The 25,868-nt window shown below is 40.9% G+C and overlaps 2 protein-coding genes and 1 long non-coding RNA gene across 7 annotated transcripts; 1 reads left to right on the forward strand and 2 right to left on the reverse strand.

Moving 5' to 3' along the window:
- Nucleotides 1-702: 702 nt before the first annotated feature.
- LOC105888492 (nuclear receptor subfamily 2 group C member 1-like) lies at nt 703-9,624 on the reverse strand. Of its 5 annotated transcripts, none has more exons than XM_031565087.2 (14): nt 9,095-9,624; nt 7,940-8,081; nt 7,505-7,729; nt 7,197-7,278; nt 6,905-7,084; nt 5,373-5,529; nt 5,168-5,264; nt 4,618-4,805; nt 4,181-4,334; nt 3,493-3,614; nt 2,953-3,095; nt 2,493-2,630; nt 2,184-2,289; nt 703-1,668 (listed from the first exon to the last, which is right to left on the reverse strand). In XM_031565087.2, the coding sequence occupies exons 2-14, from the start codon at nt 8,009-8,011 to the stop codon at nt 1,494-1,496; spliced, it is 1,839 nt and encodes a 612-aa protein (XP_031420947.1). In that variant the 5' UTR covers nt 8,012-8,081; nt 9,095-9,624; the 3' UTR covers nt 703-1,493. The 5 variants fall into 5 exon arrangements, with proteins under 5 accessions (XP_031420947.1, XP_042563290.1, XP_012669679.1 ...); XM_042707356.1 differs by having other exon boundaries at nt 7,940-8,098; XM_012814225.3 differs by lacking the exon at nt 9,095-9,624 and adding an exon at nt 8,891-9,057.
- On the forward strand, nt 8,337-8,882 carry LOC116220033. The gene is made up of 2 exons (XR_004163421.2): nt 8,337-8,447; nt 8,735-8,882. It is a non-coding gene; the product is annotated as an uncharacterized LOC116220033 (long non-coding RNA).
- Nucleotides 9,625-9,663: 39 nt separating the features above from the next.
- On the reverse strand, nt 9,664-23,356 carry LOC105913348 (FYVE, RhoGEF and PH domain-containing protein 6-like). The gene is made up of 21 exons (XM_031565085.2): nt 22,696-23,356; nt 19,909-21,910; nt 17,640-17,763; nt 17,402-17,469; nt 17,289-17,319; nt 16,038-16,189; nt 15,633-15,789; nt 15,421-15,508; nt 14,757-14,807; nt 14,556-14,614; nt 14,382-14,453; nt 13,799-13,867; nt 12,889-12,972; nt 12,728-12,807; nt 12,489-12,591; nt 12,176-12,316; nt 11,914-12,040; nt 11,565-11,662; nt 11,266-11,394; nt 10,828-10,976; nt 9,664-10,579 (listed from the first exon to the last, which is right to left on the reverse strand). The coding sequence occupies exons 1-21, from the start codon at nt 22,706-22,708 to the stop codon at nt 10,543-10,545; spliced, it is 3,834 nt and encodes a 1,277-aa protein (XP_031420945.1). The 5' UTR covers nt 22,709-23,356; the 3' UTR covers nt 9,664-10,542.
- Nucleotides 23,357-25,868: the final 2,512 nt, after the last annotated feature.

The following is a 25,868-nucleotide window of genomic DNA, read 5'->3' on the forward strand; positions in this document are numbered from 1 at the left end:
AGAACATGTAAACGGGTGTTGAAAGCTGAAAATGATTAAAGCTACAAGAATTTCTATTTAACCAACCAACACAATACAATGGCTTTGCTTTCAGTAGGGCCTTGTGATGGTCTGTCACTTTTAATAATTTATGTACAAATTTATACATATTTACGTAAAACACATAGAAAAAAGTAATTCATCCCTTCAAAGCAGGACTCTGAAGTTACAATATCACAATGGCCCAATTTGCCCCTTAGGCTTGCATTAGTTGCATGAAACTATTTTGGCGGGTTGTGGCAGGCTACGATCAGCACGGCTGGACACAGAAGGAAGTAAAATGAGAGGATAGAGTTGGGCTAGAACTGCAAGATGGAAGGTACCATGTGGTATGGTGCCCTCAGAGCTAACGTTAAAAGAGTGTACAAAACTTAAATGTCCCAAAATGACACAACTAATATCAAAACAGGAAATGTACCTTACTCATAAAAAATGCTAAGAATAAAATATGGAATAAAAAAAATGCTCATTGAATATACGACAGCTGCTGAAACATTCATAGCCAATCGTGTGACAAAGAAATATACAGTGGGGAAAATAAGTATTTGACCCCCTGCCGATTTTGCAAGTTTGGCCACTTGCAAATAAATGTGTGATCTATAATTGTAATGGTAGGTCTATTTTAACAGTGAGAGGCAGAATATCAACAAAAACATCCAGAAAACTGCATTTTATAACAGTTATGAATTGATTTGCATTTGTCGCGGAAAATGTTTTTGGATCTGGATGTTTTTGTTTTTGACAAATACTTATTTTCCCCACTGTATGTCTGCTTGTGGAGTATGTTTTCTCTGGGCACTGCTCGGTGTTTGTCTGTTTACACTAGTTAGCTGAAAGTCTCCAAGCCCACGAAATTCTGACTCATACTGACCACACAACTACTGGTATGCTGGCTCGCCCCCTCAGTAGAGGGTTCCCATCTGTGCAGATTATTTTTATGAGTGGTGATTTTATTGTAATTCCTATTATTATTATTAATGACACTAATTGTAATTTGTAATTTAACCACAAAGCAAGGATCTGCCTGGTTAAGGAAATGTTCTTCTTAGATGCGTTTGATTGTGATGATAAATCAAATGATGAAACTACCAATAGAGAAACAGCTGATGAAAATTCACCATTAGGTTTGGCTGTATGCTAACTTTCCATAGAGGGGCCATTATGTTCCAGGGTATATCTGTTGTCATGAGTAAATGTTTTGTATCAAAGCCTACACAGGTCTAGTCATCATTATGTCAATTCCATCGGACCTCATGAGGGGCAGCACTTGTTTGTCTTATGAAGGATGATCACTTCTCCAAGCCTGTTGTCTCTCCTCTTGAAAAGCAGAAACGAACCCCATCCACAGTACTAACAGCTGAGGGTAGGAGGACCTTCAGGTGGCGTAGCAGGTGGCAATCTTGCTCATGCGGTCTGTGATCAGCACTGCAACCAAGACAGTGCACTTCACTGAATCAGACTGTCACAGTGACCACCTGGCTGTTGTAGTCGGTGGATTCCATCTTAAGGATGTAGGGGATGATGCTATCAATCTGCACGTTGCCGATGAGACCGGCGAAAAAGAGCTCCTCTGTGATGGCCGCGCTCATCAGTCGGAGCGCCGGGAGACGCAGGAGCAGCTTGGGCAGCCTGGAGGACGGGGAGAACAACATGAATAATAATAATAATTAATTTAATTTATAGCGAATGCAACGAGACAGCCTGAACGAGCTGAAACAGTGAAAGAAAAGGAGGCCCTGTACTGACAGACTTGGATTGCGATGTGTTGTGCAATCTGTGCAGGAAGGTGTCAGTTGGAACTGTCAAGTATGGCTGAAAGTGCATGCCGTTTGGCAGGCTCTCATTAAAATGTAAAGCCCTGTAGTCTGCAGTGCTCAGTCAAGTGCTACATGATAGCTGCTGACATATGTGGACCTTTTTTCAACTGCGGCCCACATGACGGGTGACAAGACACACCAGGCATGCTTCTTCATTTTGGAGAATGGTGCTCTTAGCAAAATCTCTTCAATGAATTTTTAAAAGTCACCTTGTGTTATTTGTCATTGAATGCATATATTGCTATGCAAAAATTAAACAAGACAGTTTATGTGTCTTTCTTTTCTAGTGGTATTTCTGAGAGAGTGAGAGGAATGGGCATGTCCAACCTGTACGTGTCCTCAGGATAGGTCCTTGTCACATAGTCCTGAAGCTCCATCATGGCTTTGTCCTGGAACCGCTCAATCTGCAACGTGTTGTCTATGCCAGGGTGATCTGACAGGCACAAATGTTTGGCTTTACACACATGCTCAATCTCTCCCCCCCCCCCCCCCCCCCCCACATGGACACTACAATATGCAGCAAACTTTGAGCTTACCCTTGCCAAGTTATGTAATGCAGAGGTAATTATACTCTATCTATTTCTGACCATTCCTCCCACAACCATCACACATGCGCTCTCGTGTTTCCCGCCTCACCGGGGCTGAAGAGGACGACTGCTTTCAGGTAGGCGTACTCGTACACATCTGGGGAGAGTTTGGACATGCTGTTGCAGAACTCCTGCATTCTCCAGATGTGCTCCATCACCAGCTTGATCCTTTCGGCAGAGACTTTCTCTAAAATGGGAGAACCAAACATCCGTCAATCCCTATAGACTCCAGAAGACTTAAAAAAGGTCTTAAGGAGAGCTTCTATGTAACGCACTTCCCAATATCTGCAGGTAAATACAGATATTATCTATGTACAGTACAAACCTAAATGGAGTGGAAAGGGTTTAGGTATCAGTGGTAATACAATGTGTTACATGTTACAAATATGCCAATATGCAACATACCATGTTACCATTATATGTAACCATGTTACCACATACCATATATGACTAATACATTATTACGATCACTTATCTGATCAGTGGTGAAGTAAAGGGATGGTGCTCACCTTCCTGTAGACTGGTCTGGAGATGGTTGATGATGGCTTCCAGGATTGTGGCCACGTTCATCACACTTGAACACTGAGCCAGGCCAAGAGCGAACAGCTCGTTCCAGCAAGCCTTCATCAAGTTGATTTCATTGTCGTATCCACTGCGCCGCGAGGAGGAAATACGGATGAGAACGAGCATGATTAATATCCCTTATCCCTTTTTCTGATTACTGCTATCTACCTAAGCATCTAGCATCTCGCTGCATCTGCTGTCCAGGTTTGTTTTCTAAGTCTGTGTTTTTTTCACCAACATTGATCATGCTGTACTGCATTTTATGATTTGTATTGTAATGTTTTTTGCCTGGACCCCAGGAAGAATAGTCTCCACTACGGTGTAAATTTACCTTAATAAACATAAACATAAACATAAACATAAACATCTACCAAGTGTTTACACCAAAAAAATGCATAGGAGTCAGCAGTGAAAAACGCAGCCAGAGGATGCTGATAGAGATTCTGTGTCTTGCTAACTCTCATGCAGCGCCAGGCCAGACTCACCCTAAAAGTTGGAAGGCAGGTATTGAGCGTGCCCAGTGCACGGAGAGGAAGAGGAGGCGGGAGGCTGACTCACAGATGTAGTTCACGTTGAGGCACTCGGGCGTGGGCGAGGGCATCATCAGCTAGAGAGAGATAAAACCACAGAAGATCAGCTAAAATTTCAAACCGGCAGAATGCACCTTGAAAGAGCCAAGGTCAATCTTCGTCATTCATCTTTGTGGTCATTTAAGGCAACAGGTGAGCCGAATTACACTATTTGTTTTGGACAAAAATCATGTCTCTGGGGCATGACGTTAATGGCATGTTTGTGCTGAACTGTGTGCACCCAGTGTATTAAAGCTGTGGAAAAAGACTGAAGCCTTGTGTGGGCTTTCTAATGAATGCAAACCTTTATTACTGAAAGAACTACAGGTCCAAGTAGCAAATCTCATTACCAACTCTGAGGGCAGGCGAGTCGTGAACATTGCCCATCCTGAGGGGAAGCTTTGGTTTAGCAGTAGCATCAACAACCAGCACCACATACAGGCCAGAGTATCCATGACGACCCTGGTTCAAGTCAGACCTGAGGTAATTTCTTGTTGCATTTCTACCATCCCGACTCAATGAAGACTAGAACCCCCCCCCCCCCCCCCCAGAGTCAACGAATGAAAAAAAAAAACTGCCCCTTCCTCCTCTCCCTCTCTCTCACCTTGAAGGGGACATTGCTGTCTGAGAGCAGTGGGCCCTCCAGCTCCATGATGCTGCCAGATTGATCTCCTGACACCAGCTGCATGGTCGCCTCCAGGGACTCATGGGTGGGGCCGTCTCTAGGGTTCAGAGCCTTTGCCAGGGTGTCCAGTGCCCTGGCACAGAAATACAGCGCAAAGAAATACTAAAGGATTTGTGTATATATACTTTGGGCTATTTAGAGATTTGCACTGAGGAGCTTATATTTCCCAAGTGCTCCTGGTGGTGGCCTAGAAACTACAGAAGCCATCTTGAGGCAGCAAACTTGGAACCAAATGGTCACCAGATCAAATCACCGGAATCAGAGGGGTAATGAGTAAGTGAAAGCAATTGCAGAGACCTTAAATATAGGATTTGAAAAAATAAAGTATCTGGACAGAAAATAGTGATTTCACTCACCTTGTAATGTCACTTGCACTTTGTTCATTATCCACCTGAACTTCAGCTGTGGTGCTGTCTTCGTTGCTGTGCATCTCTGTGGCCAGCATGTTCTGGCCACCATCGCTCATCTCTCTGGCCTTGTTCAGGTGGTCCAGAGATGTGACTACGTGAGCTAGAGTGCTCAAGTCATCCTGGGACTGCTCATTCTGGAGAGAAATCCAAGTCCAAAGTCATAAACCTAAACATTTCAAATAAATCTAAAAAACATTCTAAACGAATGCATGTAACACACGTAACATGTAATGCATGTTACGCATGTAACACACAGCCACACGAATATGTGCTAGAAGCATTGTTTACACTTTCCTGTGACAATTCATATGTTTAAATGTTTTTCTTATGCTCAATGGCACTGGCAAGAATATGACAGACTGCATTTGAGTGTGAGTGTGGTGTAAATAAGAGTAATTCATCTTTTGAGGAGCTATACACATCCACAACAGCTGTACATTTCACAATCATTTACAATCATAACCCTTTTGAAAATGTCAGCTAAGATGAAGCTCACCATTTCAGGAGATGCAGGGAGCAGGACTGTGTTTTCCACTTTGGGAAAAGGTTGCTGAATGTTTAGTAGCATGCTAGACTCAAGTAAACCTGAGGACCTATAAAAAGAAAGCCAAATAACAAACAAATCCTATTAGCAATCTTGCAAGAACACAAAAAGAAACAGAGTTGCAGATTCTGTTTGAATGAACCCCCCTCACACCCACCCTCCGAACTTTGCTGCTTCTTTGTTGGTCACAAAGGTGGGCATTGCAGTCAGTGGGCTACAGAGGTTCTTCCGGATGTAGATTTTCTCTGTGGATGCCGCACAGTTGTTGGGCCTCTCTCTGCATACCTCCACCGGCTTCCTCTCACACTGAACAGCTGCATGATTTGAAATCCACATCCACACATGATTCAAGCAATATATCTGAGTACAGTTTACTACAACAGAGACAAATTTGTGCAAGAAATCACACAGCAAGTTCTGATACTACAATTAAATAGGACGTAACATAGAACAATTTGTTTTGTGTTTGTTTTTATATGCTATCGAGGAACTGATCCAATCTGTCAGATCACAGGCCTAGCACACACTGGGCCTGATTTGCCCTGACCTCAACATGGCTCAAACATTCATCCTCTTAGTTTATCCTTTGGTTTGAGGAATGCAAAGATCTTATTACAACCTCTCTGAAGGAAGATCCTGGTTCCAACTTGTGAATAACAATAAAGTGTAGTAAACATGTTATTTCTAATGACTAACAAACTATGAACTCCACTTTGTGAACCATAATTTCAACATTGGGTGAGATTTGAGAAAAGGTGGAGGACTCTACATGGCACAGCAAAAGTACAGGGCCAACCTGAAGCATCCGAAACAAAATCAGACGGATCTGGAGGAAAAGGGAGGAGCACACAATCGACAGGTGAGCTGTTTTAATGTCAGCACGTTCAAACTGGACTCATCATGAAACTGATCTTGCGTGCTTGCCCTTTATCAAAACATCACACAACTCATGCAGCTTATCGAGCTCTTCAAGGACATCCGAGGAGTGTACCAGGTGTATAGGGTTGCAGCTAAGCTCTGCAGGAATTCACTAGTAAGAGGGCTGGAGATCACTGAGCTCAGTGCCGTAAAATTATAATGAAAAAAACGTCATGTTTTTCCATCTTAGCGATAAAAATGTCAACCAAGTAAGGGCAATGGCACATGTTTGGATTCGATGAGTCTGTGCATCCTTTTCAGAAACTAACGACTTTATTTATGCAGATGTTTAATTTTGCACTACTGTAGGTTGACAAGATATTGTTATATCCTCTGTGGAAAACTTCCCCAAATACAAATCCATTATACACCCTCAAAGGCATTGTTCTGACAGGCTTAGCTGGGCAATAGTTGAAAATGAACTTTATACTTGCTCAGCGGTTTGCTTTGCTTTCCACTCCTTACTCTCTGTACTTTTTATTGATATCAGGGGTGCCTACTCATATATGTGACGTACAGGCTATTGATATCAGGGGTGCCTACTCATATATGTGACGTACAGGCTCTTTTAGCCAGTCTTGCTTTGTGATATCAACATACCAAGTGAGAGAAATCTTACAATCTTGCACTAGGCCGAAGAAAATTACAATGTCTGGCCCCTCTATCTTTCTGTGGCTTTAAACGGGTTTTGGCTTTTCGCTACAATGATAATAACCAACAAAGAGAAAAGGGCTTAGCATTATTCAAGAAATAATGGACTTCTGTTCTTACAATCTTGCTTCATGCCGACAGCTATGCAGCGCTGTAGTCGACAATATTGACAGCGGTTGCGATGATGCTTGTTGATTACGCAGTCTCCAGAACCTCTGCATGAGTACAAGAGGCTTTTCCTAATGCTCCGCTTGAAGAACCCTTTGCAGCCCTCACAGCTCACAGCGCCATAGTGTCGTCCTACAAAGAGCAGTAATAAGAGAATCAGTGTGGAAGTTATGTCTGTGTTTGTGACTTATGTCATGCAACACATGGAGTGACACACATATCAAAGTGCCCAGAACATATTTACCCGAGGCTTTGTCTCCACACACCACACAGTATTCGACCACAGACTTGATGGGTGACTGCTCAGAACCATCTTTGGTAACAAACTGAGGAGAAGTAGTATTAAAACTGAGTTTTCAACTATTGTTTCCAAGTTCAAACATACACCACAGAAATGCAGATTGTATGTATTTTCCCCCCTCTTCTAGACATTTAAAGCTTCAATAGGCTACTCGCATATCATCATATTTATCAATCTGTGTGATAGGCTAATACATCCCTCCTTGCAAGTCACGAATAGTTTAATATGCAGAGTGCAAGTGGACCCCTCACCTGTATTTGTTGTCCAGCTAGATCAGAGGCGGTAAATAGTAGCTGATTGCCATCGGGGGTGGCAAGAAAGACTTTGCCCTGGGGAGACTCTTGCTTGGTTAGAATCACTTTTCCTGCTGTAGAATAGTCAGCATTGGCCAAGATGAATTGCTGTTTCCCAGCAGACAGCTGCTCCAAAGCTGTAACAATCTGTATCTTTTGTCCTGTCTGTTGATCTGTCACAATCTATACAAATTAAAAAGGACAAATCATTGAAACTCACAAACAAAGAACGTGAAATTATCTTGTACAATTGCTTGTCTCCAACACTACTTTCTCAGATGTAATGTTCAATGTGTATCAATCATGCTTTGAAAGTTTACACAGCAGTGACCTCTAATAGCTTATATTATGGACTTTTGTTATGTATGTAACTTCTGTATTTATGTTTATAACCTGAATGCGATGTCCTAGTCCCAATGCACCTTCTCCTGAAACCAGATGAATTTGCTGAGTCTCTCCATCCATGCTGATAATCACATCTAAGCTGTCACTTCACAGGCCCATGATGAAAATGTTGAAACTGGAACACAAAGACCTGCGAGACAATAAAACCTACAGCCCACTGGTAGTCATTTATTAACAAAAAGCTACAAATCATACTTATATCTGATGGGTCAAACAGCTGAATGAGCATTCCCTGCTGAGAAAACGAGAGAACAAAATGTGGTGCTAAAAGAATGGTGCAAGAATCTTAATGAATATGCCCACCGTCAGTATCTATCGATATGGGCTTTGGCATATGCATATGAGAATTACGGTGTATTTTCAGCTTCGTATTCGTTTTAACCGAAGGAGACTATGCTGTGTAAAGACATTAGGCCTACAAGAAGGATATTGAGAGCATGTTCGGAAATATTAAGTTTATGAGACATCTTCGGTATCACAAATAATTAAGTGGACGGTGTGTAGCCTGCAACGTTATATCATGCGATACAGTGTCAAATATATTTAGATATCTGTTTTAAAGTGTCTTCGTTAGCTTGGTAGCTAGCCAGCTAGCCAAGTGCGTAGACGCTATGGAACTCTTAAGTCGACTAAACGACTGTGGTCAAATATCACGTTTTATGGTAATGTAGCGTGGAAATCGTAGCTGTCAACGCTGGACACCCTACGTTTAACCTTTAACGTGCACAGTCGAAGTTCGTAACAACGGAAGATAAATAACGTTAGATATTTCTTTTCCTGTAGGTGAAAGGTCAACATTGAAGGGTTAAAGAAAGCCGAGGTCGACGGTACAAGGCAGACACGACGCGAACAAACACAAGATGGAATGCAGTGAACAAGCTAAGCATAGCCTTAATGCTGCTTATTTAATAAAAATACAACATTATTATAATAACGCACCAGTTGTCTTCCATAGAGGAGCTTCGGGACCAGACGCTTCCAACAGTTCTTCAGTCGACACTGGATACACTGTTAGCTAGCTAATATTAGCACATGTGCTAACATGGAAAACAACTTAGCATAGCTTGTCAGCTGTGTTGACGTGGCTACGTTTCGTGTAGTAGCAATGTCACTAAATACGGTGCATGTTTCCACTGTACTCACTTCACTGAAGCACTGCAGTTGTAAACCGATCTCCTTGTTTAGTTGTGGTTTGCTAGCTACATCATATATTTTAAGCAGAGCGCAAAAGCTAGGCTAAATTGAACTGGCTACCGCTAATTGGCTAACTAAAGCTAATTCAAGTCATTCATATCTATCCTAATTTTGTACTTATGCCGGTCACCTGCATTAGACATTCTGATATTGGCAGCAACTGAAAAACGTTCAAATTAATTTTTGAGAAGGTCAGGGTTTGTAACCCTTCCCAAACGTAACTTAAACTCGTACACATGCGCAATAAAGTTATGCTATGATGGAGCGTCTTGCCGACACTGCTATTTTGTAATGGAAGTGAAATACTTTATTTTATACAAGCGGTTGTAGTGACAATTTTTTATACCTACCCGTTCTCATTTGTCCCTGCACTTTCCTCAGGTAAATATTAAAATTGCCAAAAAGTTTGACTTGTGGTTGAAGCATCTCTCCGTTTGTGGAGGCCCTTAAAACGTCCAAGTAAATATCAACGTTTGAATTGAAAGGATAATGAGGATATTCTTAATTACGAAGCTTTGTATTGTGATACATGTTTATTTGAATCGACACTTTCCAAGATACGTGGAGTAATCTGCACAAATGTAAAACAAAGCAAGAAGTGGCAAAACGAGTTAAATAAATAGTTTGTCGATATTTACAGTGCATATGAACAAGGTCAACCATGCCTTTAGGAAAAGGCTACATGAAACGGAGGAACCATAAGTAGTGGGTAAACTAAAGGGTTCTCTAAAAAAAAAAAAGCAGGCATGGAAGTCCACGTTTCAACTAGTGGTCGAGGTAAATCCCATTTAACAAGAAACACCCTGTATGATATATACAACTGTTACATAATTAACCAAACGTGATGATCCATGTACTCCTAAAATACAATGAGCGAGTAACGAGCTGAAAAGAGTTAAACCTGTTACACAGGAAGAAACAAGACTGTGGCAGTAATCGTTAACTCGTACCTCCAAATAGTTCAGTACTTTTTCCTCAATATTATAAAATAATGTTTTAACTATGTCAAACCATCAATCAATAAACCATGGTTTGCTAAAAAAAAAACGTTTACAGAATTTACACGGCGATGAGCTAAAAGTTAGCCTGCTTATCAATACAGGAGGTCAAATATTGTCATGGTTTTATCATTTAATTAATTGCATTGTGCACTACATGCATGCTTCCGTGAGTACACAGCATTACCCTATCAGGCGGTCACTGAAAACAACAGGAAATATATTTGGATGTTCCCCCTTTAAACCTCTGATTAAGGGATGCTTCAGGAGGACCTTTCAGACTCTTGAAAGACTTTCTCTTTACTGTCAATATACTATTACATCCATGCCATGTTCATTCACTGATTCACACAACAAAGAGCCTGAGGGACAATCCATGCGTCTTGGATTGGATTAAGGTCACAGAACCGTGGCTTCTTGGAAAGCTTCTGTCCATCTGTATAAGAAAAACAGAAACATTATATCACTCCACTGTTAAGTAATTCATTTATGTTTAGGCCTTGACCTGGACTGAACTGGCCCCTCAGTAAAGTACCTCCAAGCAAACCATATATATCCCTCCTTTTAAAACCAAATTGTAAAATTCAATAGTTGTACATGATCTACAGACATTTCTTGCCAAATCTTTACTCTTTGGTGGAGAAGCAACTCGTAAATCTGAAGAGAACTGGATTTAAATTGTACCTTTGCAAAGTATGAGTGTCATCAGCTTTGAAAAGGTAATAGAGGGTGTCTTTATGGTACAGCTTGAACTGAAGGGTCTGTGTTGGGTCAGGCTTCCCCTCCACCAGACAGAACCCCAGGAGGGGCTGACTCTCAAGAGCGGCCACATCCTAAAACAACAACAATTACATCATTAAATATTAGTGTTCCTCATTTCCCTTTGAAAAAGGCTTCTTTTGTAGTGTTTTAGTGCACCAACTGTAATATCAAGAATATGTGTAAAGTTTGTGTCAAGTACACTCGTGTGCTGGGAAGATTATATTGTATAGTATTAATTTGGAGAATTTCTGGGGCCAGCAATCATTTTGATACATATTTTTTTGTAGAGATACACAAAATAAATACCAGTGAAGATGTTCAACATTTTTTTAAATAGATCTGATTTACATTGACTCTTACCTCGCTAGCAGCATACGTGTACAGGACCTTATCCTTGATGACAAACCAAAATCTTTTCCATTGTTTCTTGTTACCCTTTGACCTCTCTAGATAGCCGCTCATTGATGAGTCATCTGTATTTGCTGACACCTAAAATGTGGAAAAGCAACAAAATAAAGCAATAAAATGGCAGCCACAGTTGATGGATGGAATGTGAACATTTGCCTTTCATCTCTGTGGACATCTTTGATATATTTTAAACAACTGAAAGAGGTTTCAACTTTGCTACTCTATTGTGCATAATAAAGTGGAGCAGCAACCTCCTTCAGAGCTGCAGGGATCTTCTTCTGCCTCCTGAAGGGGAAGGCACCTGGGGATTTGCCAGTTGAAGAGGAGGAATTGCTTTGGACCTGGCGACCTTAGAATGGAGGAGTTTGAAAATGTTTTAATCTTCAAAATCAAACATTTAAAAAAAAAATAGAAACTTGCACACAAATAAATTAAACATCACTACAATCGTAATTTTGTATGTACAAGTATTTTGTAACAAGACACTTTCAAGACAAATTCTTTTTGACAAATAGCACTACTCTGAAAAGGATTCCTGAAGAATCCTGTCTATCAATCCCAATAGACAGATTACTTATTTTGAAAGCCAAACTATAATACCTGTGCCATGGGTCAGGTAAACGGTCCTCTTCTGTAGAGTGACAAAGCACTGAACGCACACTCGTGCAAGTTGATTCTTCAAGTACTCTAGCTGATGCTTGTTAGATGAACAAGTCTGACACACCACCTGCCACAAGAATATGCAAGATGAATGCCTCAAATGCCTAATCCCAATTTACAACATACATAGGAATCAAATGTTTTTTTCAGAGGCACCCCCATTTGAAGAAGTGAACTTCCTATGTTGTCTGAAACATCTCACCTTCCCACAGGCTCTGCAGTGATGTCGCCTCCAGGTGAGGGTGAACTCGCAGGTGCAGATCATACACATGGTGGCACGCAGGTCAGGGATCCAAATTGGGGCTTTAGAACCCAGGAGAGCCTCACTGTCATCTCCTTCTCCCTGCACACAGAAGATCCTCTAGTTATACTTACAGAGAATATAGCTGTTTTTTCCATTTACAAGAGAACCGATATACACATGATTATGAATATAATCATCACAGAGAAAACATTAAGGCTCACAGTAAAAACCTGAACCTTAAAACCACAAAAGGATAGTTAAATCAGCTGACCTCTTCCTGGAATCTGTTTGAAATGAAGGAGATCATCTTCTTGGTATATTCATTAATGGCAGTAGAGATGGTCTCCAACCAGTCATCTCGTTCGGCTTCGGAACTAGGAAGAGAGTGGAGAAAAAACAGTGAGGTGAAGATTTGAACAGTATTATAATATAATATTATAGAAAAAGCAATTTACACAGCAATAACATATATTTCAAAGGCCATAAATGGCTTATCTGTGTTATTAGTACCTTGCTGACAGAATGAAAGAGCGTTCAACACTCTCAATGTTGAGTTCATTTTGGTATCCCTCCTGACTGGGCCTGGTGACCTGCAGATGTTGTGTCATACATTACAAAATCTCATACTGACAATGCGTGGCAGATTTAGACTATATTGTGAACCAACCCACCTTCATTCCTGCCAAAGAAAGCATGTTGTTGAACTTGAACTGCCCGGACTGGACCGGAGTTGTGTACAGCAAGGCATCATTGAACTAGGAGAGGAGCATAGAGTTTTGTAGTAATTACAGGCTATTTTAGTATATTTGAGGAATAATTCTAGCATTTGTGTGTAGGAAAACGATTGGTAAATGGAATAGGGGTTTGTAGTCTGGACAAATAGTCAGACTTTGCAAAATGCTCATAAAAATGAAACAACTGTGCAATGGACATAGTGAACAGCTAGATGGCAGTAGGGTGGACTGTAACTTGCAGAGGAGCCCAGTTCTGCATTGTGATCACACGCTGCAACGATAATCATGTGAGATTGGCCAAAACCCATGGCGAGGCCCACGGCTCACACCACACAGCTCTGTACCTATACGCCCCCTGTACATTAACCTCCTAAATCTCACTCCCAGTCTGAGCCATGGTCCCAAAGTTACCTGAGAAACACTCCATCCCAGGGATCGAGCCTGAAGCCTTGAGGCAGCCTCATAAGGTCTCTGAAGGTCTCAGGGATCGAGCCTGAAGCCTTGAGGCATCCTCATAAGGTCTCTAAAGGTCTCAGGGATCGAGCCTGAAGCGTGGAGGCATCCTCATAAGGTCTCTGAAGGTCTCAGGGAATGAGCTTCATACACAGTGTGGCTCTGGATCGACGGGCCCGCTGACATTTTTATCTACGTAACAGATACTAAGTGAACCTTTCCTAATCTTTTGCCTAGTTGAAATTGAATGTGCTACCATTTCATCACCACCAACAAATGTAGGTGGTACTCCATTCAGAAGGAAGGATATCAGTTGGATTATTTGTGTCTATATATTGTGGCACTTATGTTTTTTTCACAAGCCTCTTAGAACACTACATTCTTTATGTCTTACCAAGAAAAACATTCGTGGCTGCATAACTTTCCTTGAAAGCTTCATCAGTATACCCTCTTTCAGGAACACCTACAATGACAGAAATCCCATTACCCCTGAGTCATTTGAGCACAAGCACATTTCCCAATTTTATTTTACTCTGGTTTCAAACAGTTTCTCAGTTTTTTTTAATAGTAAGTGAACATGTTCATCCAATCATGGCAAAACTGTGATCAATAGGACACCAAAAGGAAAACTTCTCTATCAAATGTCTGACAAAAGGAGCAATTTCAAAAATGTAGTGACTGGCATTGTACTGCATCAAGAGCATGATGAACACTGGCCACAGATGATTCAGAGATGAAGCTTATGAAAGCATGTTGGTAAAACTATTTTTGGACGAGAAAGAGGAATTAATGGTTTCGGGTTTTAACTGGTGTATGATGACGACAGTAACATATCATCACATTATGATGACACTACTTCCTGAGTATGTAAATAGAATTAGACGGCAGCTAAATGAACGGAGCAAGTGTAGAATAGAATAGAATAGTACAGAATATAATACACTCTATCTCTGTAGTGTAGGATCTGAGGAGCTCACCCTGCCAGGCTGAACAATCTCTTGATGTCCAGTGCAAGCTAACTGGACTTGCATGAGTTTCTGAAAGTTATCCTGTGAAAACAAAGATAAATCTGAAGTAAACGCCGCCATAACACCTCCCCAAATTATTATACACACTTCTAAAATGAAAATAAAATTGGATTATGCCCTTACCCCTTGTTTCATGATGTCATTGGCATGATTGGCTACCTCTTTAACAATATTTAAAGCAGCTGTACAAAAAAAGAACACAGAGTACAGAGAATTAGAGTATTTAAATTAGGAGTATTATTATTATAATTTAGGAACTACCACAAGGCTTCCATTTGGATAACACAGCATCACTGATACTTTATTTGCATTGTGCTACTCAACCTTGTGTATCTTTGTAGTCAGATGACTCTTCTGTGAGATTCTTTAAGTAATCTGGAAAGATACATTAAATAAGTGTAAAGACAATGGTTTACTATAAACTATACCTTTATGTTAATTTATGTGCACTAAAACTTGGTTGACAAAAAGGCCTGTGTAATCAGATTTGATACATTGGCAGTTTTAGAACACCAAGGAACACCAAGACCCTGTACAGAATTCCAGTGTTGGTTATGAAAAATGTAAAGAATGTTTTATGTAAGGAATTCTTTGGAGGAGGATTTGTGAACAGGCCAGCCAGTCTCTCGGGATTCAGGATTTAGCCTCAGGAACATGATGTAAACAACATATTTTACTGGATTTACAAATGAGATTATATAGCATGAGTTGCCATTGAGAATTAAAAACATGTGTTTGCTCCACAAAATGATAAGCATCTCCTGTAGATGGTATATGCCAACTGACAATCAGTAAGTGCTGTCTACCAGTGCCAATAATATGTACTATAAATATCTCTAGGGAAAATATCACACAAAATATTTGGAAATCAAAGATAGCATAAAAATTGCACAATACTACATTAAGGGTAGCAACAACTGTAAATCAAACTGAATTTATCAATAAGTATAACTTTATTTACATAAAAGCTAGTCCTCTCCCACTGTACCTGTGAGTAATAGCTGATATTGGGGTATCCTCTGTATGGGTTTCAGTAGGTAATGCTTCAGTGCTAAGTTGGCACAACGAGGACTTGCCTGTGGTGAGAAAAAATGAGAGTATGTAGGGAAAAATCATTACCCACCAAGAAATATACCAGGCAGTCCCAGACAGACTTTTCAAAGGCACAACTGAGCAGACAGGTTAGCCTGGTTGACTTACTTCAAATTCCTTCACAGCTGCAGCGAAGCCTGGGTTCTTCCGACATTGTTCATCTAGCAGGGCCACATTCTTGTCAAACTCGCGGATATACGTCGAGTACATTTTCAGATAGGGCCCTTTTTTAACGAAGATGTCTGCTAACCGGGAATGTGGATCCCTGTCCAACAAAATGGAAATGATATGTGCAGTCTGTGTCAGCTTTTGTGTTATATGTATTATTTATATTCACACAGATTATACAGCACTTTGAGCTTTTGTGCTTGATAAAAGATACACACGTAAATATCATATATTATACTTTATTAGTATTAGTATACTTTTCAGAGCTTAAATGTTGCATGGGATCTATTCATCTGTTATTGCTGGTGTATGCGTAAACAAAGATTATAAAGGTTGTACAGATACCATCGAGCCACCCGTTCATCCAGCTCTTTAAGCAGGTCCTCGTTGAGCTCGTATAGCTGTGGTAGGGAGTACAGGATCTGATTCAGGGCCCGTTCCTCAATCACAGGCTTCCCTGCCTGTTGAGAGGCCTTAGCCACTGCATCTCGGAAGTCCTACAAAAAAAAAAAAACAGGTTTACAGAAAAATGTCTACACAAGTCTACACAAAAAGGTACAAAAATATCACTCAGAACATACTAAAAAAAGTACTCCTCTAATTGTGCATTTGCACAAAAATAGCAATACTCTGCCCCTCTGAAGATACACCCTACAATCTCACACAAAAAATTAAATGTGACACCCATAAAATATGGCCTAGCTCTCATTCTCCACGTGCACATGGACAGCTGCCTTGGGTTCCGACAGCTTAACAACAGCATTGGCTTGAATGCAAGGGTCCGCCTGGTACAGCTTAGTAGATTGCGTGGTGCTTTTTGGTTTCCAAATGCATATGCTCAGCTTCAAATACAGCACTTGACATTTCAGAAGCCATGCCTTTCAGAAGCCCCTCCAGTCTAATGACCACTTGTGATTCAGACGGAGGCTGATGTATTTACCTCTACATGTAAGGGTGGACAGGGCAGTTCTCTCTTCTGTGATGCACTCAAATAGATCACAAAATCAGCAGTCAGCACATGGTTTCCAGCCCTAGTGCATACGTACTAAAGCTGTATACACACAAGATGTTTTACCATTCATAAATCATGCCTTGCAGTTATAATTGTTCTTGTGAATCCATGAGGCAATTAAGGGTTAAAGTACTGACTGCATTTAAGGTTAACAAAACCATGCAGTCTGAAAAACTTCTGGAAGGGGGCACAAACTGAGGGTGCTATATTCCCAAGATCACTTCTTAATGAGTTCCACATTTCTCTTGTCTGGTCAAAACAGCACAGAGGGCACAGGATTCACCCACAGTCTCAACACTCTAGAGCAGGCCGAGACAGAAGAGCTCTTGTATAGACTATTTTGGGGCCCATACAACCACTGAAGAGCTGAACAAAACCAACAAAAATGCCAGAAATTCAGTCTGTTTTTAAGACTAAAAATGTGCATGTGAACCACATGGGGTGTGCCGCAACAGCTAAAAAAATCTAAGACAAATGAAGGGCACTGTCTCACACACTGTAGCATACAATAAATATATAAAACACGAGAAGCTGACAAACCCTTTTCTAAAGGATAGGTCTTACAGTTGCTTTCAACTACTTACAATATGGAGAAGCTTCAGAACATCCACAAACCTATGGGGAGAAATGAAATGATTACTGTTTTCTTGGTAACTGGATATAGAAGAATTAATATTCCTGTAGCATAGTAACTTACACTTTTTCCGAACTCATTATTTCCCTGGCAATATGAACCACCTTGTTCTTCTTGGTTCCCCCAACGTGCTGATAAAAGACCAGTTTATTATTATGCATGTCTCTATGGGACAAATATGAGGCATATGATATGCTTGTATTAGTTCATGCATCTGCACATGCATATCCACGACTTCAACTTTGACCTCAGGTCAAATATACATCTGGATTAAACATAACAAGTCCACAAACAGACTCACGTGGTTTTCCTCATGGTCCTCTTTGCTTGAGCTTGAACTCCCATCATCCTCATCCTCTGAGCTGTGAAAGACTTCCTCCTCAAAGTGTCCATAGCACTGACCCACATCCTCCTCAACACTGTCCCTGTGAAAACACACAGAACCTTTATCACTTTCCATAGAGAGAGGCATTGGACACAAACATCCTTTCACAGTTGTAATTTTGTGTTCACTATTAATGCACAAGAGCATTTTGAGAAGTCAACAGTGTATGTTTGATCAGATGCCAGGTCAAATTTGCACAATAGCATTTTCTGTTCACTGGTTTTTAACAAACAGAATCACATGTTTTGTAATGCCATGGTAAAAGGCACTTGGAGTGAGAGCTTATGGTAATCTTGTGGAGCTATCCCTCTTGAAAAGGCTAATCTAGAAAAACTACAGTTAACAGAGAAGTGGATTGTGAATACACAGAGTTATTGCATTGAGGCATCATCTATAGTATCTGTTACATGCAACATTGTCCTGTGACTTTCCTTACCATCTCATGTAGTTTAAGGCTAGATTTAATGGAATAACAAGCTGTGCATACAGAGCTGTATAGACTCTGGTTAAACACTGACCCCATACTGGATACGATTTAAAAACAGTACAAGGCCACAGGCCACAGGCCAAAACACTAGCCTGGCTCTGCCCACCTATTGCTCTCAGCTCAGTTTTCGCTGAGATTATAGTCTGGAAAACCTATTCGCAAGATGAATCGCTCAGCCATTCTGAAGGGCGGACCAATTGACGTCCAGTGGAGTGGCTAAGTGCGACGATGTTGAAGTCAAGTGTTTGTTTCAAAATGTAGTAACAACAATGGCGTCAGTGCTAGAGCTAGACGAAACGATACAAACAGTAGTAGTAGTGCAAGAAAACAACAAAGAATTGAAGCCGGACACTGGAGCCAGAAGAATGTATGAATATATTCATCAAGGGTAAAAACATTGTTTCCTCACTGCCAACGGGGTTTGGGAAAAGGCTAATATATCAACTTGCACTGTTAGTGGTAAGGTTTGAAGCATAGCAATCCACTACTGGTCAATGTCAATTGGTTAAAGGCTGGTTCAATGGTTTCAAAATGAACTCAAAGTCTACGCCCATTTGAATGCAAAGACTGGAAACAATCTCCAGTGTAGCGGGGCCACACCCTTTCTGTTCACATAGTGAATTTGGGTCTGGTTATACCAGGCTACCAAAACACTACAAGAATATAAGATTGTAACCTGTACACAAACAAACTAACGCAACAACTGTTGTACAACAAAGACAATATGAGTCATGCTGTCAAAATTCTAGAGAGTAGGCCTGTCATTTGTCACTCAATGTCATAGCAACAATGTTGTTGACTTCGAATGAACCAATAGATTGATCTGACAGACTAGAGCATCTCCCACCTCATCATGGAATGGGACACACTACATAAGACATTAACATTCTGAACATTCAGAATTCAGAGTTGGGATGCACCACCCCACTGAGCAGCTTACTGATGTGGACGTGAGCATTTCTGAGCACCGTTTGCAAACAAGCCTCTTAGTGGAGGGTATTTGTTGCTCAACACAAGATCTTTATTGTGCAAAGTATTATCCCGGAGTGTTGACAAAGTAATATTCCAACAGATGATAACTACAATTTCAATGACCTGCAGATCATTGTTACCTGGACAATATTTATTTTCATTTAATTTCATTCGCACAAGGTTTACCAAGGCTTTACCAAATTCAAGTCTATAGGTATGATACTGTGGGTTGCTATGGAAGTCTTGAACCGCATAGAAATGGAAACAACCTGCCAGACACATTCAAATGTATTTGGAATACTTCGCATACTTCTTAAGGCTGCACTCCACCTTGTCACTTGCCCTAACAGCATTATTGTCACATCATAATGACTATGTCAGATGTAAGAATGAAGGTGTGGATATGTAAGGGCATTGTGACTCATTTAGAAGAATTTATAACCATCTAAAGTTTGCACTGACGATTGTATCCAAGGCTACGCTATATTTTCCCAAAGAGAAGTCACAGATGTCTGCGAAGACATGCTGCATAGCCGATATTGTGGATGGCTTCTGATCCACTTGACTAAGGAGCCTAAAATGTGAGAATGGGACTACTGTGAGAAAATCTTATATAAAGTGTTTTAACAACTTTAACAACTTTTAATACTGGTGTGTGGTGATGATTGTGACTAGGCATGATTAGTCCATGTGGGATCCGTGTTCCATATGGACATTGATAATTACCTCTCATATCCATTGTATGTTTGTGCGTCATCAGCGTACTCTCCTATCGGCTCATAAGGCTCCTGCTCTTCATAAATGTTGTCTTCCTCTGCCCAAGAGGGGCTCTGGCAGGTAATTGAGGCTGAGGAAGGAGCTAAAGTATTCGAGGATGGAATGTTCATGTATTCTGGAATATCCTCATAGATTGGGAAGTTCTCATACTCCACTGCAGCTTCTGCTCCAGGGAAGAAATCTTCTCCATCCACACTCTGCTCCATTACAATCACTGGACACGAGAGCTTCCGTACCACCAACGGTTTGGCCTTTCCAGCAGGGCATCCCTTTCCTTTTGGGTCCTCATCTACAGACTCTTCCATTTCCACTGACGCACAATCAGTGGCTTGTCCCCGTTTGGTCAAAAGTTTGGGCAGCTTTTTCCCAGAGATATTAATGTCCAGAAACCTTCGGAAAGAGTTTTTTTTGTTTCCATCAGGGCGAAGCAGATCCACTGATGTGAAAGACTTGGCTCTTGGCTTTATGCTTTGAACAAACAGTTTCCCCTTTGTGATGCCAGGACTGAAATTAGAAACTTGCTTTCCAATGGACTTGTTTTTATTAGGCAGTTCTTTTGAAGCAGGACTAAGAAACTTCTGATTGTCTTCAGTTCTTCCCAAGATGCTATGCTTTTTCGTCTTTGTACTCTGGGACATGACAGTCGTGAGGTGCTGTCTATGTTGATTGTCTGTGGATGTCTTTGATGGGGTTTCATCCTCTGAATTTACTCTTGTTGCCACAGTGAGTTGATTAGTAAGTTTCAACTGTTTAGGTTGAATAACTGTGCATTGATAGTCACTGTTCTCGACTCCCTCTTCCGCCTCCTCATCTACGGAGTACTCAGTTGATTCATAGAAAGACTCGATTATGTTTGGGATCTCTTTCTGTCCAAACTGAGCAGGCTTTTCAAGGTTTAGGGGTTTCTGTCTAGGAATAGGAACGGGTATGTGCAATTCTACATAGCCTGTTTCAACAGATTCATACAAGGTGGCATTTTCACTAGAAACCAGTGTGGTGTTTACTTCATCAGCCAAAGTCACTGTCTCTGTGAGGTCCATACCACTGGATGTTCTCATCTTGACTTTGCCCTTCTTAGTGTCACCCTGTGGCTCCGGGGTGGGTAACCTGGGCCTGCGGGGTACTGGAACCGGTAGTGCCTTTTTTGGGGCAGCTGGGATTGAGGGAGAGCACCCAGTGGAGTCTCTGATGTGATTCTTTGAAAAAGTGGACACGGAGGCTAACCTGTGACACTCTGAGGGTTCTGGAGAAGTCCTTGACAGTTGACAATGAGTGTTGCCATTGACCTCATCACTCCAAGTTCTTTGAAACGGAGTGCATTTTATGCCGGCAGTCATGTTCCTATGAGTTGTGTTAAGGTTGTCAGTAAGCCTGTCAACAGGACTTTTCAGGTCCACTATCACTTCTTGAGCCTTTTGCATGTGATTATTATTGCTGAAGCCACTCTGAAGCTGTGTGCTATTATGATTCGAAGTGCTGATGAGTTGGCCCTTCTTGTTCTCCGGCACGTCAGGCTCCTTGTCAAATTGGGTTTGAAATCTTGGCATGGGCTTTTTGAAACCTTCATTTTGCCTGTTTCCCTGGCTTTTTTCTGGATGGGCAATATATGTTATAGCTTGTTTGCTGTTCTCCTTTGGCCTGCATTGTGCACAATCCTCTCGACTGCAGACGCAAATTGGGATGATGTAATCCCATTCACGTTTCTTTGGTCCCAGGTGTACACCATTTCTTGAATTTAACAAACCCACATTACTAGCGGTTCCTAATTTCTCTTGTGGTGAGCTGGAGTTTGGGGAAAGGCATGGTTTTGGTGCAATAGGTGGCTTAACTCTTCTTTTCTCCACTGAAGGGGATTGTGAAAGTACATCTGGCTTGGGTGCTACAGGTGGTGGTTTTGCCTTTGGTTTCTGAATTACTTTTGGCTTGGGTGCCAAAGGTGGTTTTTCTGCACCTGAGCAATGGAATGACGAACGAGAAGAGCAAGAAATCATATTAAGGATTAAGATAAACACCTATGTAGAAAATACTACAAATCCCTGCCAAGTATACCCAGAAATCAGAAAACCACATGCAGTAGGCTATTAACTGATGTTGATCTAAAGGATTACATTGAAGAGTGCCTGTTATTCTCCTAGACAATTGCCTACTTGTAAGATTTGTTTCAGTTCACAACACAACAGCCTCGATAAAAACCATCAGAAAGGACCGATCGTGTTAAAATTAGACAAATGGTATTATTTTACACACTGTCGTTCCACATTGTGCAACAACAAACACATAGTAGGTCTACGTGCATAAGCAATGTTGTTGTCAAACTGGTTGGTTTTAGCATAGCCTAAATTTAGCCAACAAATATAGCCTACATTTGCATATCCTTGCTTATTTACAGGGAAAAACTTTATAGGTACAGCTTACACGTTGTTTAAAAAGGATTTTCCCTAAGCCCCGAAATTGTCCCCGATATTCTGTAAAACAGCACACTGACACAGGAGTCGGTCAGGTGCTTTAACATCTCAGTCGCAAATGTAGTTAAAGGTATAATTAAATGGAATAGTTCGAAGGTAACACACCGTCCATAAAGCATAGCTATGAAAACAGCAAAAGCCTATATGGTGTAAGATTCCGGTTAAGAGAAAAAAAATGCTACATAGGAAAATCGTTTTTATCAAGACTTGCCTATGCCTTACTGGGTAGTAACCACTTTTTTTAAAAATCACTGAAGGGTATTCAACCTACCTGTTCTCATCATTGTTACAAAGCCGCAGTTTCACAATTCTTTAGTCGCCTTCAACATAATCCAAATGGTCACTTCCGAAGTATAATTCACATCGTAAGTGCGATATAGATTTAATCCGTTTCGTTTTCATGGGCAGGGATAATTTCCTCTTCAATTTCGCATGTGCTTTACTATTGCTTTCCTCCTCTGTCTGAACAGCCTGCCCAGTCGAAAGTCGAATGAAGGTGCGTTGTCAGTAGCTGAACTCCCCGCTAGAGGAGCTAAATGTTGTATTCTTTCACCAGACGCTCTCTCATCATCAGACGCACCAAAAGTGTAAGTGTAAGCACGATCTTTTAAAATGTCATACTTAAAAATGACACCAGGCAGCCTATCGTATAACTTAGACGAAGCCAATTTTCCGAACCCGTCACACAACATATTTCTTCATTTTACCAATCGTCAACTGAGTTAATGAACTGAGAGTGAACTCAAATATTCGGGTTGGTCAACATCAACAGGGCAGCAGGAATCCTGCGTCCGTATCAACAATATGTCAGCATGTCAGTAGCCTACTACAAAGCAAACGCTACAGGCTTTTGTGTCTACTGAGGCTGAGAGAAACCTGAAGTGTGTTGTAGTCTGTGACCTCGAGGGTACTGTCACCATAGTGAATGAATCAGTCAGGTTTGTTCGAGGTTGGGGGGGGCACTTAAAGTGGTATTCCCACCATGGCGTTATTCTGATATTAGCTCTTCCGAAAATTGACGTTTGGCACAAGAAACCAGAAGTTGCAAGTCATTCTTGTGTTCATTCAGGAAATGATGTTGATCATATTGCATGACACTGGTTTTCAACTAAATGTGCAACCTCTCAGATGATATGGATTCAACTCGTGATATGCCTATATTTCCACCATTAGCCAAGGCCTTGACAAACTTTCCAGACATATGCAGCTGACACAATTATCCTGTTTTTTGTGTGTGAAATGGATTGGCAATGGCATAGTAGACCTTAAATCTCAGCATTGGAGCTTACATATCCAAACTCTGTTTAGCTGAACAGAGAAGACTACCTGTGCCACAGTGAGGAAAACCATTCTTTAATGCCATTAATGCCCTGTTTGTGTACTTATGATGGAAGAAGTCTGATGGTGTAGCCTTCCTTCCCATGCCACATTTGTAACTAGTAAAATCTGATGCATCCTGTCTGTCACCTGCTCAGGAGAATGTGAGATGGGCAGGGTGGTGAAATCTCAACATCCTCCCGTGGGGGCCAGCATCCTGTCCTGCTCATGCCTTTTGCCTTCACCTCACCCTGGTCTCACCATGGGCCATTCCCTTCAAGTGGAAATGTAGTAATTTCCAGTGTAATTCTTTCAGGACTCCCATTTAAAACCACTATTGGTTCCACATTATTGAGGTTTCCCTACAAACTAAGGACACTCTGCTGATGGTAAAGAGTACAAAAAGGCTTAGATTTAGGTTTGAAGTAGGGTTAGGTGTTATGACTAGGGTCAGGGGTTGAAATAGGAATCTCATGGAAGAGTGATGATAGAGGTTTTGAGCAAAACATTTCTTCTGACTAATAGTATGTTTTAGGCGGTATTTAAACATGGAATTGAAGAGAGGTCGGCTTCAGAGAGGTGACCAGAGCTGTGATCAGAGAAGAAATGATTAAGTCATGAATGAAGGCAATACCACGTTATGAAATTTAACACTGATTCAATTGCTCCCAATATATCCTGAAGATCAGATAATGCTGTATCAAATTAGCTGACACATCTATATTGATAATGCAAATGTTTCTGTACTATGCAAGATTTGAACATGCTGACATTGTTAGTTTTAAAAAAAATGTATGCCAGTAAAACAGCAAGACTGTTCCTCAAACTGCAACTCCCCCCTCACTTTTCCCTGTGAGTAAGCAAGAGGTTGAATATGAGAGACAGAGGAACTGTCGTGATGCGTGATGTTTCCGTAATCTTTTCTCCTAGGAAGACTATTCATGGCTTTTGCCACATCATCTATAAGGTAGTCTTGTCATGTAAGCTGTGGTAGAAAAGTTTTCCATCAGCAAATGTCACCAAATACAACAAGAGAACCATGCCCATGTCACATGGTAATGTGACTGTTTCCCCACCTCATCCAGAATAATTATGAAAATCTTACTGTGATAAGATGACAGCACATGTTTAGAGTCAGAAAGCCCAACAACTGTCTTTTGTAAAATAACAAAAAAAGGACTTTAGAATGTTTCATACAATAAATTGTATTTGTATGTTATGTTAAAGAAAACACACCTGGAATAAGGGAAAGAAGGATAGATTACGGTATTAAAAAAAAAAAAAAACTGGCATGAATGAAAAACATTCCAAAATGTTTTAAACAACACAGTTCCCAACTTTAACAGAATCTAAACATAACATACATTTGCTCAGGAACATCAAGTCCCTGTGGAGTAGCAGTTTCATCCTTGCTTATTGATGGTGTCAGCTGATCTTATTTAGTCAAGAAATTACACTGATTGTTTCCATAGCAGGGCTGTAAGTTGGCAGTAAGAAAATGTGACCGTGTTGGCTGATTTTAAATTCGCTGTCCTTCAAAGGTTTAACCTCATCTCTATACTTTGAAAGCATACTGAGCCTTTCAAGCGAACCACACGGGTAGTAATTACTGGAGGGTGAAGTGCAGAGAGTCTTCTTGGTCTGTATTAAATGGTGAAAACAAATCGAAATTAAAGAGTAACATTTGTCAGCAAATTTGCAAATGATTTACAAATGACACTTAGGGTATGTATGCTCCTTAGATGTGGTGTGTTAAACCATACCTCTCAAAGTGCTGAAATATTCTCCCTGGCTCTTGGGATGTGTATTCCAGGGGATTGATTCATACACAGACCTCCTTCAGCACGAGTTTTATCGGTTAGCCCTGGAGTAGAGCAATCACCAAGGATAGTGCCTCTACTCAACTGTGAACTGACAAAGAGAGTTGACAGCAATAATCAGGAATCTCTGATGCTTGTTTGGTGTTAGTTTATGCGCACATATTGTAGAATGTTTTGTCTAGAGTTGTCTAGGGTACGTCATGTACTGTTGTGAATGCACAGGAATCAGAAATATTTGACTAATCAGAGATTATGTACTCATGTGACTCAGCTGGCTTCATTGGTACCTAAATTTAAAGTCTGGAGG

Source organism: Clupea harengus, chromosome 3 (assembly GCF_900700415.2).
Source record: "Clupea harengus chromosome 3, Ch_v2.0.2, whole genome shotgun sequence".
Lineage (NCBI taxonomy): Eukaryota > Metazoa > Chordata > Actinopteri > Clupeiformes > Clupeidae > Clupea > Clupea harengus.